Source organism: Peromyscus maniculatus, chromosome X (genome assembly GCF_049852395.1).
Source record: "Peromyscus maniculatus bairdii isolate BWxNUB_F1_BW_parent chromosome X, HU_Pman_BW_mat_3.1, whole genome shotgun sequence".
Classification (NCBI taxonomy): domain Eukaryota; kingdom Metazoa; phylum Chordata; class Mammalia; order Rodentia; family Cricetidae; genus Peromyscus; species Peromyscus maniculatus.
In genome coordinates, this window is record NC_134875.1 from 75,399,284 (window position 1) to 75,416,003 (window position 16,720).

Below are 16,720 nucleotides of genomic sequence, written 5' to 3' on the forward strand. Positions count from 1 at the left end.
TACTATGCATTCGCAGCTGATTACTTGGGAATGATTACATATCTTGAGAGGTTGTTGTGTAATTTCCTTTGCTTCAGTCCTCTGTGAATTATTTTCTTCTTTAAGACTCTTGGCTCTAACTGATTACTTCAGAAAATCTCTGAGCTCTACTTGAGTTAGACCTCTCTACACTACCACTTGGAAACTTTCCAGGTAGTAAGCTAGGAAAATTATAGGGCATACCACATTTGTATATAGCTCAGTACTCACTGTCTTTTGTTGCTAGATGTCCAGTGTCTTAAGAAATATCATTTCATACATTTTGTCCTGTGTTTTGGATGTTTTGGCAGGAAAATAGCTTTTGTCCTTGTCCATTTCATTTTGTCTTTAAATGGTAGTCTGGTAGCAGAGATTTAATTGGATGACTGTATTTCAACATCTAACTTACAGAATTTATGATGTTAAGTATAGGAGAGCTTTGGAACTTGTGATAAAGGAACAATGTACTTAGAGATGATAGTCAGTGCTTAAGTGCCTAAGGTCTCTGGCTTATGTCTGTCTAACTCCAGTGCAGAACTTGGCATGCATGAGTGTTTATTTTGTAGTCTAGGACAGAATTTAGTATGTAATAGGATCTGTCTATGAATCTCATCCAAAGAAAGTCTTTAAAGAAAGTGTAGAAGGACAATGGTATATCAAGGCTCCAGCATTCATTATTTTTTTGTGTTAGATTATAGAAGTGTCACAAATGTTTTTGAAAAATTCTTACCTGTAGTCATTTCTAATTTTCTTTTAAACTCTTCAGACCTCCATTCTCGATGTGGGACTATCTAAACTCATACTAGCACAGAGATGCAGTCAGTAAGTTTTGATTCCTAAGTCTGGAATATTAGGTAAGAGCAAGCATTTTAAATGCATTTCCCCAAAGACAATAAATTAGTTTATTCATTGAATAGACTTTAAAAAACTGATTCAGTGATTAATTCTATAGGCAACATATTATAAGTAATTGATTGTTGGTTATATTTCACTTGTGAATAAAAAATTGAGTAATCCAAACTGAAGTATTTGTGCTTTAGAAACAGAATTTTAAATTCATTTTAGTATGTATTAAGAAATTTTATAATGCTTGTTCCTTACATTTTAAAAGTACCTCCCAAATTTCTCTCTCAAAATGCAGAAACATAACTCAAATAAATCCATACATAAACACGTAAAGTTTTAAGCCAGGTCTTTCTTTTTTGCTAATATCAAGAAAATATCTTGTATTCATTATTCTAAAGCTAACAGTGCTTTCAAAATTCATTTATTAGTTTAATGAAATTTCAGACAGATTCTCAATAGAAATTTGTGTGTGTTTAAAATTTACAGCGTAGTTTAACAGTTTATCTAGAGAAGTAAACAAATGCCAGAAAAAAAAGTCATTTGATAAAACTTCCTTAAAATGTACTTTTAGTTCATTTGGTTTTTGAGGAGTCTAGCTATGAGAGCCAACTGGTCTTGACAAAGACTCTTTCCTATTGCAGCCTCCTAAGTGCTGGGATTACAGGTGTGCTCTACTATACCTGTTTTTTTATACACATGTGTGTATATTTTAAAGTTTCTGTAAGCCAAATATCATAGTTTCAACACAGCATCAGGAACATATTGTATAAGCCATGAATCTTATTATATATTATTTAACATACAATTATGACTAAAGGATGAATCATATATTATGTTAAAAAGATTGATTGTTCAATAAAAATAGTATATGAGAATTTGAATAGATATTTCAAAACTAATGTAAAACACCATCTGTATCACACACCAAATAAATTTTATCTATATGATAAAACTGTATCTTAAGGCCGGGCAGTGGTGGCGCACGCCTTTAATCCCAGCACTCGGAAGGCAGAGCCAGACGGATCTCTGTGAGTTCGAGGCCAGCCTGGGCTACCAAGTGAGCTTCAGGAAAGGCGCAAAGCTACGCAGAGAAACCCTGTCTTGAAAAACCAAAAAAAGAAAAAAGAAAAAAAAACTGTATCTTAAAAGTAATCACTGTATCCTAAAAGAAAATACAGGTGAGTATTTAGTTAATCTCTGAGTAGACATTTGGTACCCTTTAAAATAAAGGGAAAAACAAACAGTATAAAATCATTTTGACTATAAAATTAAGAACTACTCATCAAAACCAGCACATATTTGAAAATATTTGTAATTAATATGATAAAGACATGGCATTTTTAATACTTGAAGGGCTTATACCAACTGAACAAAATAGTAGGAAATAGACAACAAATTTCTTGTAGTTCAAAAAACAAGAAAGGCCACAGGACATGAAAAACTGTTTGGCCTATGAATAAATTTAATCAAATCAAATTTTATACTCTTTATATATTAAATTAAAAATTTCATTAAAAGATAATTTGGTTCTGTCATAGATGTAGTAAGGCTAATGTATTCAAAAAATTGCTGATGGGCACGGAAACTGTTGTAACCTTATTGTAAAGTAATTTTATTGTATATGTCAGGAATCCAGACTATGTTCCTTGACCCAGTAAATACCTGTTTTATTACTTAAGCATCCATTCTGGCAAAATACGAAGAATTATACATATTTGCTAATATATTTATAATATAGAATGTTATAATATTTATAGGAGTTAATTTTAGAAATATTCTAATTGTGCAGAATGAGGACATTTAGATAAATCATGGTGAATTAATATGATTGATATGCATCTATTTAATAATGTTCATAAAATAGCTTGAAATATATGGGAGTATGCTTATCATATAATATTAAGTAGGAATAATGGAGATGTCTGTATAATCTATGTAGTAAGGGTTCAAGTATCTTAACATACATAGTCCCGTACACACATTAATAGGCCCCAGGTTAAAAATGCTTTTCCTTGTACTGGAATCTTAGAGGACTTTTCACTTTTGAGGGGGGTTTATGAGGATAATTACCAAATATTGAAGCATTATTGATTGTGAACTAAAACATAGGGAAATATATACTATAAGTGAGTTAGAAGTTGTTCTCGGGAAAAGGTCATTTTTGGGACAAGTATTCCTGAATTCAGATCTTATGCTTCCTACTTACTGGTTACTTTGGACAAGTTAGTCACCTGGAGTCTTGTTGTTCACATATGTAAGATGTTAATAATCGTACAGTATAGAGTTGTTTGGAAGAGTGTAATAACAAAGAATATGTAGTGCTTGCACATCATTAATTGCGTCTGGTGCATAATTGCCTTTTAGCAAGTTTATCATTTATTTCCATCATGAGGCTTTCTACCAAGACAACATCAGGATAAGATTGTTTGACATAATGTGTAAGTAACCTAGGCAGTGTTTCTTCCTCAAAATTATAAGTAGTATTTGGAGTTTTGTCATGTGTTAGGTTTCAGTGAACATTTGGATTGTTCTTCCACAGAAGTTAAAGGAGTAACAAGTACTTTTATTCATAATAAGAAGTTGAAACTGATGTTCTTATACTTTTACCATTAGAGTATTCAAAGAAATGTCCCTGAAACTTAGACAACAAATAATATTAACTCTTCATTTTCTTCAGTTTTAGTAGTAGAATGAATCTGCATTGTGAAATACAGTGACTATAATTTAAATGGGCAAGTTGATTTTAACTGTGTGGTATTTTATTCAAATTTGAGCCTTTCAAATAAGCCAGATTTCTTTAGTGAAAATAGCATGTTTCTAGAAAAAAGTATTTTGGCCAATCTGAAAACCCTTGATAACTAATGTCTAGTGATTGAGTAGTTACATATGTGTGTAAAGATTAAATACTCAGTTATGAATGAAGAAATGTACCTGTACTAATAACACCATACAGTTGCACTTTTGGGTACGTTTAAATGAATTTGATTCTTAAAACAATGTTCTTAGTTAAATATTGTAGATACTGTTTTATTTTAAAAATTTAAAAATTCAGGTCCAGAATGTTAAGTGGCATATCTGATGCTGAACCTCTAATTCTGACTTCAAGTTTCATATGCTTTTCAATTTGTCTTAACGTCTTTATTTCCTAACACACAAAGATTGAGAAATCCATTGTCATTAAATTCATAAAATTTACTTACAGGTGAGAAGAGGTGGATCCCTTTTAGGTCAGATGTAAGCTTATAATTTTGATAAAAGGTTTATTAATTTTACAACTTGTAGTGGTAGATTTAGAAGCTTAGAGTTAGTGGAACTAAATGTGAAATTACTGAGAATAGGTGGCAACAGAGAATTGTAGGAAAAATGGAAGTACGAGTATAAAAACAAAATAGCCCTAATACTTCAATTCCTCTGAGTGAGCACAGCCACTATGCCAGTGCAGTGTACCAAAATTAAAAAGACTCATTAAAACCCCAAATTTTTTGAAGAGCATTTAATGTAAGATGATATATAAACAAAATGTGTTTCAGAAAGAATTAATACATAAATTGCTAATATTTTTAAAGAGAAGAATTTTTAAAGACCTATCATTTATCAAGAAAATTTCTCTGGTATACTTAATGGCTGTACCAATCAAATAGGATTTAACTATGTCTATTTTCTTACTATATGCCCAGATTTTTCTGTCTACTTGTTTTAAAAGAAGTAAATTAAAAAGTACATATTAGAAGAAATATCAAGTGATGAATTACTCTTTTATTTTAGGTTCTTTTTACAGAAGAAGATGTGAAATTCTACCTTGCAGAGTTGGCCCTGGCTTTGGATCATCTCCATCGATTGGGAATTGTATATAGAGACCTGAAGCCAGAGAAGTAAAGTTCTATTTCCCATTTGTATCTATGCTATCTATATTACTTTTGAAGATTTTTTTCCATTGACTTATTGTGTTTGTATGTGTGATCATGTACATGTATATGCTATGACATGTATATGGAGGTCAGAGGACAACTTGTTGGGAGTCTTCTCTCCTTCCGTATGTGGGAGCCAGATATCAGTCTGTCAGTCTTGGTTGCAAGTTCCTACCTGTCTCCCCATCCTTATACATATATACGGTACAGTTTTTAAACTCAAATATATTTTGTCATATTTTATTAAGCATTTACAAATTCTGAAATTTTGATGCATGATGTAGTTACATAAAATTTACTTGTTAAAATAATCTCCATAATATACTTTTATTTTTAAAATAATAATTGAAAATTTCCCAGTATATCAAATAGTGAGTAATTTTATATTTATCACTTTTATATATTTGGTTTCAAAATGCTGAATGTGAAAATAATAACCAACTTTACATTTATGACTTTTATGTATTTGGATTTTATCATATTTAATATGAATTTTTATTTACAGCATCTTGCTTGATGAAATAGGACATATCAAGTTAACAGGTATGCATATTTTCTTATATACTATTGAGCCTATTATTTAATTATTTTTCATCATTCTGGTACATATTTTTCTAAACCTACAATCTGTTTTGGGCTTTATTTAAGTTGCATTTTTTGTCTTTAGTTTATTAAGATTCATTTAAAGGTTACATAATTTCAGTGTATTCTGTATACATTTCAGAATTCTACAGTGGAGGTGCTGTACTAATTAAAATTATTTTAGGTAAAAATAGTAGATTTTAGTTTTATTCTATACTAAAAGAATTAACTAAGTACTCATCACATCTGAAAAAAAATAGTGATAAACTCCTATATATCTCTAACTTTTCAATAAATTTTCTGTTCTATATCTCAATGATTTTGTTATTTTGAGAGTGTTATATAACACAGTTTTGTGGAGCCATTTGATATTTGCACTTCTCAGGACATCTGTTTACAATAGTTCAAGACTGGAAGCGACCTTAATGTTTTTAAGGGGTTAATAAATAAACAACCCATGTGTTATTTCCTTGTGATGGGCTACTGAGCAATTAAAGGCTGGAACCATTGATTTCCCAATAATTTAGGTAGATGACAAAGGCATTATATTGAGTGAGTTAATCTCAAAAAGTTACATGTGTTTTCAGTACATAGTAAATTCTATGTTTAAGTTTTGAAAAGCTATAACCAAGAATATAAAGATGTATTTTTTTACAAAGAAGTTTGAATTGGTAATGTTTTAAAGTTAAGTCACTCTAAATTATGGAATATAATGTATCAATGTAAAAAGAAAGGATCACACTCATAAGTGGATTCTAGATATAAAATAAAGAACAATCAGACCACAACCCATAGAACCATGGAGGCTATATATATAGCATGGAGGTCCCTAGGACGACTATGGCGTATAATAAATTTCGGTTTTACTCAATTATTGAAAAAAATAGCCTAATGAATGGAAACACATGAACTATGAACCAAAGGCTGAGGGGCCCCCAGCTGGATCAGGCCCTCTGAATAGGTGAGACAGTTGATAGGCTTGATCAGTTTGAAAGGCAACTAGGCAGTGGGACCAAGTCCTGTGCTCATTGCATGAGTTGGCTGTTTGAAACCTGGAGCTAATGCAGGGACACTTGGCTCAGTCTGGGAGGAAGGGACTGGACCTGCCTGGACTGAGTCTACCAGGTCGATCCCAGTCCTCGGGGGAGGATTTGCCCTGGAGGAGGTGGGAATGGGGGGTGTGCTGGGGGTAAGGGAAGGGAGTGGGAGAGGGGAGAATAGGTGAACCCGTGGCTGATATGTAGAACTGAATGGTATTGTAAAATAAAATTAAATTAAAAAAATAAATATAAACCATTCCTATATACATAGGCATATAATACAACACAGTATATATTATACATTTATTTTGAAATATATATAAATAAACTTTTTGATTCTTATGGAAATATCAAAAAAAAGGATCAAGCTGTTACTTTGTAGACTGAAGTAAACATGAAGGTGAGCGTACACACCTCCAAGTGCTTCAAATATATCCTGTTCCATCTCTTCCTTATATCTGTTTTGAGACAGGAACTTGTAGAGCTCCTGCCTTCGTCTTCTAAGTGCTCTAATTATAGGCATGCATTATGTCTGAAATGAAGAGAATGGAGATAGTTTAATAAGATCACAAACTTATTCAAGTGATTGTCTAAATGAAAATATTGAACATGGTTTGGAATTCAGTTTTGAGAGCCTGAATTAATTAACTGAAGAGAATACGTTGGGATTATATTTTTTTTTCATTTTGGAAATTGGGAGTAGTTTGCATACAGTAAAACCCATTGTTCTGATCCTTCTGGTGATGAATCCTTAACTCTATTTTCCTTTTTTAGAGGGGAGAAAGCAATTTTAATGTCCTATAGCATTCAATTAAGTATACATTTCAAAATAACCACAGGAGATTTAGAAGATTCTAACACATTTAAAATATTTGAGGAAATGAAAATTCTAATTACTGTAATTTAATAATTGATTTACTATATACTATCACATTTAATACCATAACCTGTTAATGAATATTTTATGTCAATTAAAAATTTAAAGGAAATGAAATTTTAAAAAGAAATTCAATATGAAGTGATTACTGTGCATGAAGGAACATTGAACACCTGTTGCTAAACTGAAAGAAGCTATGGTAAAATGGTCACACACTATGAGTCCTCCATGGTATACTACTGAAGCGGAGCTTTGAGGGATAGTGAGAAAGATGAATGTTCTCCAGGGAATGAGGGAGGGAGGACTAGAGAGGGATGACTAGGTGGAGCATGGAGGACTTCTAGGACTTCTAACTCTAGCGTTTGTCTTAGGACATATTTATTAATATGTTCAGTGGTTTGCTTTCTTTAAAATTATTTACTAGTGTTTTAAAAACTAGAATTTATGATGGTGTCTTGGTGTTTCCCATTTGAGGGATACTTGTTTCATATTTTGAGCAATTATGAATAAAGCTGTAATAAGCAATTAATTAATTAATTAATTGGATAAGCATTAATGAAGTTTTATTTGAGTAAATTGCTAAGAACACTATTACTTACTTTTATGGTAAGTATATATTTAATAAGAAACTTCCAGATTCTTTTCCAAAGTGGTTGTACATTTTCCAAATCTATTGAAAGTGTGATAGTTATTTTAGATCTTCTAAAAAGCACACCTCTCAACATGTTTTTCTTTTGCTAATGACTAATGATACTGTCATTTTTCATGTATTTATATCTTTACAAAAATGTTTACAAAGATCTTTTGACCATTTTTAAAAACTGGATTGTTTTCTTGTTAATGTTAGATGTTTTTTAATGGTCCAAATACAAATCAGTAGATAATGCTATATACAAATATGTCTATAGTCCTGTTTTTTATTTTTTAATGTATCTCAAAATTTTTAGTTCTCAGAGTTTCATATAGTTTTTTTAAATCATATTCAACCTTCTCCCCCAACTTTTCCCAGATCCATGCACCCATTCCTACCTACTCAAGTTTGTGCCCTTCTTTTTAAAACATTTGTACCCCTTTAAAAAAAATCCTTCAAGACCAATTAGCACTGTCAAAATATTCATGGATGTGTGGTTTTCCCCTGGAGAGTAGTCAACCTACCAAGACTATATATACTCTTAGAGTCAGCTGTCTTCTTCTCTCTCAGCAGCGGCGAACAATTGAAAATATCTCCACAGTTATTTTTAAGCACATTCTTTTTATTTTGATGAAATGGTGTGCATTAAATTTTTCTTCTTCTGTGGATTTTACTTTTGGTGTTAGGCCCAAGAAATCTTTGTCTAACACAGAATCAGAAAGATTTTATTCCCTATTTTCTTTTTGTAGTTTTAACTTTTATATTTAATTCTGTGATGCATTTTCAGTTAAGGTTCGGTTATGATATAAATACAATGTGTTTATATTTATATACAAATTTGTTCTGGCACTGTTTGTTTAAATGGCTGCTCTTCCTCAATGGAATTGCTTTTCATTTTCACCAGAAATGAAGCCAATTTTGTTATATGATAGATATATGTGACCCTAATCACTTCATTTTCCAAAATCATATTAAAAAAAAAAAACTACAGGACTTAGGGAAAAAACAAGAGCCACCACTGAAATGTTTACTCAGATCCACATGATAAAAAAAGTAGAAAGTAAATGTAAGAACACTATTTTACATGTTCAGATAATTGAGCATATAACGACTGCATTTTTATATTGTTGATTCTCCCAAAGAAATCTTACTAGAAATTTTATTGACATTTCGTTGATTCTGTTGGTCTTTGTTAGAAGAATTAAAAAATTAACGATATTGAATCACCAGTGTATAAACACACTATATCTTTGCATTTATTTAGAATGACATTTCTTTCATCAATGTTTCTAGTTTTCAGTATAAATATCTTACATATATCTTATGTATGCTGATAAGCTATTGGCAAGGTGTTTAGTGGTACTATAATACTGCTTTTTAAATTCAAATTTCCAGTTTTCTATTACTTTTACAGAGAATATTGATTTCATATTGATACCATTGGTTCTGTGAACGCTTTAGACACAAATGCAAGTTTGTCCATACAAACTTCTTTTGTAGTATTTTTAAAGTACAAATTACTATATTATACTTAGGATAATATGACAGCTTTGGTTAAATTTTTCATCCCTCAAAATTATAGACCTAATAAAATTTATTTTGAGGGAGAGATTTGCCTCAACAATCTTTAAATATTCTTAAAGAGTTTCAACATTAAATATCGACTGATTGCCGGGCGTTGGTGGCGCACGCCTTTAATCCCAGCACTCCGGAGGCAGAGCCAGGCGGATCTCTGTGAGTTCGAGGCCAGCCTGGGCTACCAAGTGAGCTCCAGGAAAGGCGCAAAGCTACACAGAGAAACCCTGTCTCAAAAAACCAAAAAAAAAAAAAAAAAAAATCGACTGATTTCTGTTGTTTCAAATTATCTTTCTAAAGGCCAAAGTAAATTGTTTGAATATTTAATTCATTATTTTGTCTTTTGGTATTTCCTATTTCCTGAGCTTTTACAACCTCTATTTTTGGTAACAGATTTTGGGCTTAGCAAAGAGTCAGTGGATCAAGAAAAGAAGGCATACTCATTTTGTGGTACTGTTGAGTACATGGCTCCTGAAGTGGTAAATAGACGAGGCCATTCTCAGAGTGCTGATTGGTGGTCATATGGTGTACTTATGGTAAGCTGTATTATTTTCCTTCATTATTTCAATATATAGTTAATACTATTTAGGATTTTCAGTTAAATTTTTGTGTCAGCTCAGAAAAGGTTTCTTCTGATAATTCGTGACTAATGTTTACAGTGTTGTGATTGGCAAGCAATAAGGTCTGGGTTTTAATGTCTTCCTTTTAATGTTGCTATCGAAAAGGTAAATGGCATGATTTCTATATAAACTATTTGCATCTGAATTTTAGAAAACTTCTGGGTGACTCTAGCTCTTACCACACTTATATGCTGTTTTATTAGGTATCACAGAATTTATCACCATCTTATTTGTCCAATTGTTTCACACCTGTCCTAGAAATACTTACTTTGTATCCTATAACATTTTCTTTATCTCACTCAGAAACTAATAAAGGGGCATTTATATAAATTCTAAATACAGGGATACTATATTAATTTATACTTGAGTCTCAGCAGTTTTCTTAGGAAGTCTGATTACCCATTTTTCCCCATGTATCATGGAATGATACATGACACGACACTGCCATATCCTAAATATCTGGTAAAAGGAGGCATTCACGGAAAGCAGTAGTGTAGAAACTAATTAAATCACAGCGTTGTTTTCGATTTACAGAACACACAAGATCTAGCTAAGGAAACTATCCAAAAGTATCTTAAAGTTTGAAGAACACTTAATTTAAAGTTGATATAGATGAAAGAGGTGGGACTTAAGCCTTGAAGGATAGATAAAGTTTCCTAATTGCTATTAAGAACAACCGACTGTTGTGATCGTATTGATTAGCAAGTCTTCAGGAAACCGGTTTGACTAGAGTCAAGAGTAAGGGTGAAAGTGCAGGTCTAAAACCTGTGCACTTTCCATGCGATTCTTTTGGTATTTGTCAACTATAGTCTGAATCAGGGTGGTGAAGGAAATTTATATTTTAGGAAGAGCAACCTTGGCAGCATTATAAATAGATTGGAAAGGGGAGGGAAAAAATCCCCAGAAACAGGAAAATAAAATCTTTCAATATTGTCATAAGATTAGAATGTATGAAAAAGTAAATTTTGAAAGCATTTCAGATAACATATAACTAACATTGGTAGCTGACTGAATGATACAGATAAAATGAAGGGGATGATCCAAAGATAATGATACCTCTAAAATATACTTCTAAATATGAATTTAGGGATATGAAAGAATAGTAGGTTAATAAAAGACCTAAACTGGTAGAAATAACTAATGGCAACTGATAGGGAAGTAATGCGTTGACATGTAGCACAGGTTAACTGTTAGTAAAGAGGGACACTGAAGAAAAAACTGGAATCATTTGAAGACTGAAAAGATAATACAACACTGAGAGGGGGACGCTGCCTAACCAAGTGTTTTTTATGAGGAGGTAGAGTTCTTAGATGTTCTCTCCCGTTTTGTATGTATACCATCATATAAACTATTACTATAGATTTGGGTGAGAAAAGTAGTTCTTGAGAGAGGATGAGGTTGGAGCAGCCAATTTGATATTGTCATGGTATAAGAGAGATTAATGCATAAAGTAACTAAGGTTATGAGTTCAGCTTAAATGAAAGGGAACTGACGCCAAAAGCACTAGTCAATTTTAGTTTGAAATATAATTGTTAGTTGTAGCTAGAGTTTTCTGCCTTGCCCACAGTCAGGACAAATCTTTGTCACCCGCCAGTCCCACAGCCGCTCAGACCCAACCAAGTAAACACAGAGACTTATATTGCTTACAAACTGTATGGCCGTGGCAGGCTTCTTGCTAACTGTTTTTATAGCTTAAATTAATCCATTTCCATAAATCTATACCTTGCCACGTGGCTGGTGGCTTACCGGCATCTTCACATGCTGCTGGTCATGGCAGCGGCTGCAGTGTCTCTCTGCCTCAGCCTTCCGCTTCCCAGAATTCTCCTCTCTCCTTGTCCCACCTACTTCCTGCCTGGCCACTGGCCAATCAGTGTTTTATTTATTGACCAATCAGAGCAATTTGACATACAGACTGTTCCACAGCACTTCCCCTTTCTTTTTTTTAAAAGGAAGGTTTTAACTTTTACACATCTCCAAAGTCAGCTTGGTATATTTGGGAATTTGGGCGTAGCTTCTCTTACTACTTCCTGCTGGAGGGGGGCGCTGTATCTTATGGGGACACAAAGAAAATTTTAGGATCATGGAGTAGTCCGTGAGACCGTATTATCTGAGCCAGTTGCCTTGAAACGAATCTGGATGTTGAATCATCTGGGTCATGGTGTCATTAGAGAACTTTCAGGTGGTCTTGGCTGGTCAAACCTGATGTATCTTAATGTGGAACAAATCCATAGCCTCTGGCTTTCTGTGGAAACAAAACCAGAGCCTCTTTTCCAAAGCAACATATCCTTATATGCAAGTTTTGAAGTCAAGGTACCTTTAAAATACACATTTTGGCATAACTCAACAGCTTTTGCAATCAAATGTTTTTCTTCAGTTACAAATATCAAAGAGAACATAATCCAGATTCTCTGTGTGGTAGCCATCTTTACATGGCTTATTTTTTATATTACCTTGAGCCTATTGCTTAAACTGCAGCCTTTTAAGCCTGAAACGGCGCTGTGGCTGCTGGCTCCGCCCACTTCAGCTTCCCAACATGGCGGTGGTACCTTTTCCGCCAGCTCTGGGAGCCATCCTGGGTCAATGCTTTTATCCAAGCAGTGTGTAGCCCAGAAACCTCTTTTTGTTTTGTACTAGCAAAGGCTAAATCCACCATGCAGCTTAATGTGCCACTTGCAGAGGCCTCATTCCCGCCATACTGCAGATCGAGCTCCCACGCCAGGAACCCGCCAGTAGCTCAAACCGGCAGGCTGCCGCTCATTTGAGAGAGACAATTAGGAAGCTGTTTTTAGCTCCATTTTAGAATCTTTTCTCAGGTTTTAGGTAGAAACTCTTGCCAACACGTTGGGCGCCATTTGTAGCTAGAGTTTTCTGCCTTGCCCACAGTCAGGACAAATCTTTGTCACCCGCCAGTCCCACAGCCGCTCAGACCCAACCAAGTAAACACAGAGACTTATATTGCTTACAAACTGTATGGCCGTGGCAGGCTTCTTGCTAACTGTTTTTATAGCTTAAATTAATCCATTTCCATAAATCTATACCTTGCCACGTGGCTGGTGGCTTACCGGCATCTTCACATGCTGCTGGTCATGGCAGCGGCTGCAGTGTCTCTCTGCCTCAGCCTTCCGCTTCCCAGAATTCTCCTCTCTCCTTGTCCCACCTACTTCCTGCCTGGCTACTGGCCAATCAGTGTTTTATTTATTGACCAATCAGAGCAATTTGACATACAGACTGTTCCACAGCAGTTAGTGCTATAATTTTTGGGTGAATATTCGTGTGTTTGTGTATGTTTGTGTGCGTATGTGTTTGTGTGTGTCGGGGGGCAGAGCAGAAGTTGACAACGTGTCTTCCTCAGTTGAACTTAACTTTATTATTGAGAGAGGGCCTCTTATTGGACCTGTATCTCATCAGTTTAGCTAGACTGGCTGACTAGCAAGCTCCAGGGGTACAATTGTAGATTCACTTGTTTCTGTTCTCACAGTGCTGAGGTTAAGGATGCATGCCTGCCACACCCAGATTTTATTTGGGTACTGGGGATCCAAACTGTGTGGCAAATGTCTCTTTTTTAAAATGTATTATTTCACACAAACATACATGTATATGTACCTCTTATGTTCTACTTTTTTCCTACCTCTTGGGGTACTGGATTTAATCCCAAGGTCTTGCTTCTGCTAACAAGTACTCTACCACTGACTCATGTCCCAAGACCTTTTAAAAAAATTAGTTTGAGGTAAGACCCTTCTAAAGGTATCCAGGCTGGCTTTAAACTGACAGTGTAGCTCAGGCAGGCATTGAACATGTAATTCTTTGACTTCATACTCAAGAATAAATGACATTACCCCTGGCCTTACGTCTAATTTTGGAATTCTGTTTCTTAATTTTTATATTTTTGTTTTGGGATTAAAAGGAATTTGGAATGGTTACTATTTAAAATTTTTCTTGGCCTTAGTAAATCCCAGATCCTTTGGTGCAAGTTTTATTTTTCCATTATTATTTGCTTAAGTAATACCTTTGTTTGTTAAACAACTTATTTTCAGGTTGCATTTAGTTTGAGAACTTAGACATGTTAGAAGTCAAATAAAAGTGGTTGGTTCCATCTGCTGCAGCTCAACTCTGTTGAACTCTAAATAGAGATATACATAGCCAGCTTGTTTTTTGTTTTGTTTTCTTTTTTTGAAACAGGGTTTTCTCTTTGTAGCTTTGGAACTTTTCTTGGAACTCACTCTGTAGCTGAGGCTGGCCTCGAACTTACAGAGATCCGCATGCCTCTGCCTCCTGAGTGCTGAGATTAAAAGCATGCACCACCACCACTCGGCTAGCAGGCTTGTTCTCATTTCTAATTGTGTTTTCAGCCACTGTCATCTGAATCCTGCATGACTTAATAATCATGTACCATAAGTCTTGTGTTTTAAAACAAATGTAATTAGGTATTCTAAGTTGTAATAAATTGTTGTTATTTCATTTTCTAGTTTGAAATGCTTACTGGCACTTTGCCATTTCAAGGTAAAGACAGAAATGAGACCATGAATATGATACTGAAGTAAGTAGAAACACTATTTTATAAAGGGAAAAAATTCTTGCCTCTAGTATTAAAATCTTAATGTGGTTTTCAGCAAAGATTTAAACTATTTTTGTGTTTTTCTCTTATTCTAACATATTGGGGACTCATTAAATTTTTAAAATTAACTTTGAGATTTATTGACTTATTGTGTATAGATTTAAGTGAAATTTTTCACAATGTTTTTCAGAGCAAAACTTGGAATGCCTCAATTTCTTAGTGCTGAAGCACAAAGTCTTTTAAGGATGTTATTCAAAAGAAATCCAGCGAATAGATTAGGTATTATTAATCTTCTTTAACCTTTATAACAATGTACTACATATACTAAACAAGTAACTGTATTTTTATATATTCTAGTTTAACTTCATTTATGTTTACTGTATATTTATGTTGGAATTGTGGACTTTTAGTAATTTATATAAAATAAAAAAATTGCTTATGATTAAAACATGAAATAGTCTAGTTAATGAAAAGTTTTGTTCAACATGTAGTATCATGTACATCATATAGTTTGTCTTTTGAAAAAAATACAGTTTACTGTGTATTGATAATCCCTTTGGATATTTGAGAGTGAATATTTTGCCTCTTCTAAGAAACTTCAAAGTTCTTTTCCTAGATCCTGATATCTATGTCCTTGTGTTAAAATTACAGTACTAGTTTCTCTTTTACAGAGTTTAACATAGTATATGAATATGAGACATAAGTTGAATTATGAATAACAGTTACTTAGTTTAATATTATAGTTAAATAAATTGTAGTTGTTATGAAACATTTTAGTACTTGGTATTTTGTCTTGACTTATGCCGTTCGCTGTGTGCATCAAGTTCTTTTTTATGAATAGTAGGTAAAGGACAAATTAATACAAGACAAGAAATCATAGAAATTTCACTATAAGGAATCTAGGGGAAATGTAGAGTCTTGTTTATATCTAATAGCATAGAATCCAATTAGAAAGATTAAAAAAATGATGCCATTAAAATTATTTCCATATTATAGGATCAGAAGGAGTTGAAGAAGTCAAAAAACATGGGTTTTTTGCATCTATTGACTGGAATGTAAGTAGAATATAAGTATGTTAGTAAATAAGTTATATTAAAATGAGCAAACTTCTTGAGAAACAGTGGCAAAATAGAGACTGTAGATAAACATAATACATTTATTTTATATTGAGTCTGACCTTTTTATTATAGTTATCACATAGATTGGCAATACCTTCAAGTAGTAGAAGTATGGAAATAGTAATTTTTGTTTGCCATTTGTTGTAACTGTTATAATGTGATTAATGTTATACTTCTACTCTAGATGAGAAGAGGATAAGATAGGGAAAAATGAGTGATGCTGTGACAGATTCTTATAAGTAATAATAATAAACCCAGGTATTCGTTAATTTCAGATTGTTCATTGTTATGCATTAGAACAAATTAAATTTAAAAATCTTTAGATACTTAAGTTTGTGAATGATATGAAATAAAAACATTGAGAAATTCTGATAAATTAATTATATTTTAATTTATATGCCAAGATTGATAATCTTGTCTTAGAAGAACTTACTTTTCTAGTTCCTTGAAATATAGTAATAGGTTATTTATTTGAAAATTATTTGATTTTTAAATATAGGCATTATAGGTAGTATTTTTGTTACTTGTTTCTGCCATTAGTTTCAAATTTTCCAAATTCTTGTTGGATTTTCTCCTTCAGTCCATTAATTGTTCAAATGTAAAATATTTGAAAACTTTGTATTTACAAAGTTTCTAAAATTCATGTTGTTACTGGTTTCTAGTTTTATTGTACTATTATGAAAAAGGTACTTTATGTGATTTAAATGCTTCCAAATTCATTAAGAATTGTTTTTTATGGCCTGTCCTATGGTCTGTTCTGGAGAAAGTCCACCGTGCTTAGTTGAAGCTATTCAGTGAAATTTTGGTAGATATATGTTTAGTCCATTTATTATAGGGAAAGTTTTAACATGATTGTGTCTTGTTGGTTGAGTGGAGTGATGAACTTCCTGACTGTTATTCCAAGTGAGCTTGGTCTCTCTTTAGAGCTACTATTATTTATATATTTGTTT

General features: G+C 33.0%; 1 protein-coding gene across 4 annotated transcripts in view; it reads left to right on the plus strand.

Annotated features, from left to right (window-relative positions):
* The window catches only part of Rps6ka6 (ribosomal protein S6 kinase A6), a 185,737-nt gene that overhangs the window by 131,202 nt on the left and 37,815 nt on the right, over positions 1–16,720 (plus strand). For all 4 annotated transcript variants that reach the window (XM_076562741.1, XM_076562740.1, XM_076562742.1 and 1 more), the window contains 6 exons: positions 4,630–4,736; positions 5,278–5,315; positions 9,871–10,013; positions 14,564–14,634; positions 14,843–14,931; positions 15,649–15,707. In XM_076562741.1, the coding sequence (XP_076418856.1) occupies positions 4,630–4,736; positions 5,278–5,315; positions 9,871–10,013; positions 14,564–14,634; positions 14,843–14,931; positions 15,649–15,707 (507 nt within the window). The remainder of the gene's footprint in view (positions 1–4,629; positions 4,737–5,277; positions 5,316–9,870; positions 10,014–14,563; positions 14,635–14,842; positions 14,932–15,648; positions 15,708–16,720) is intronic.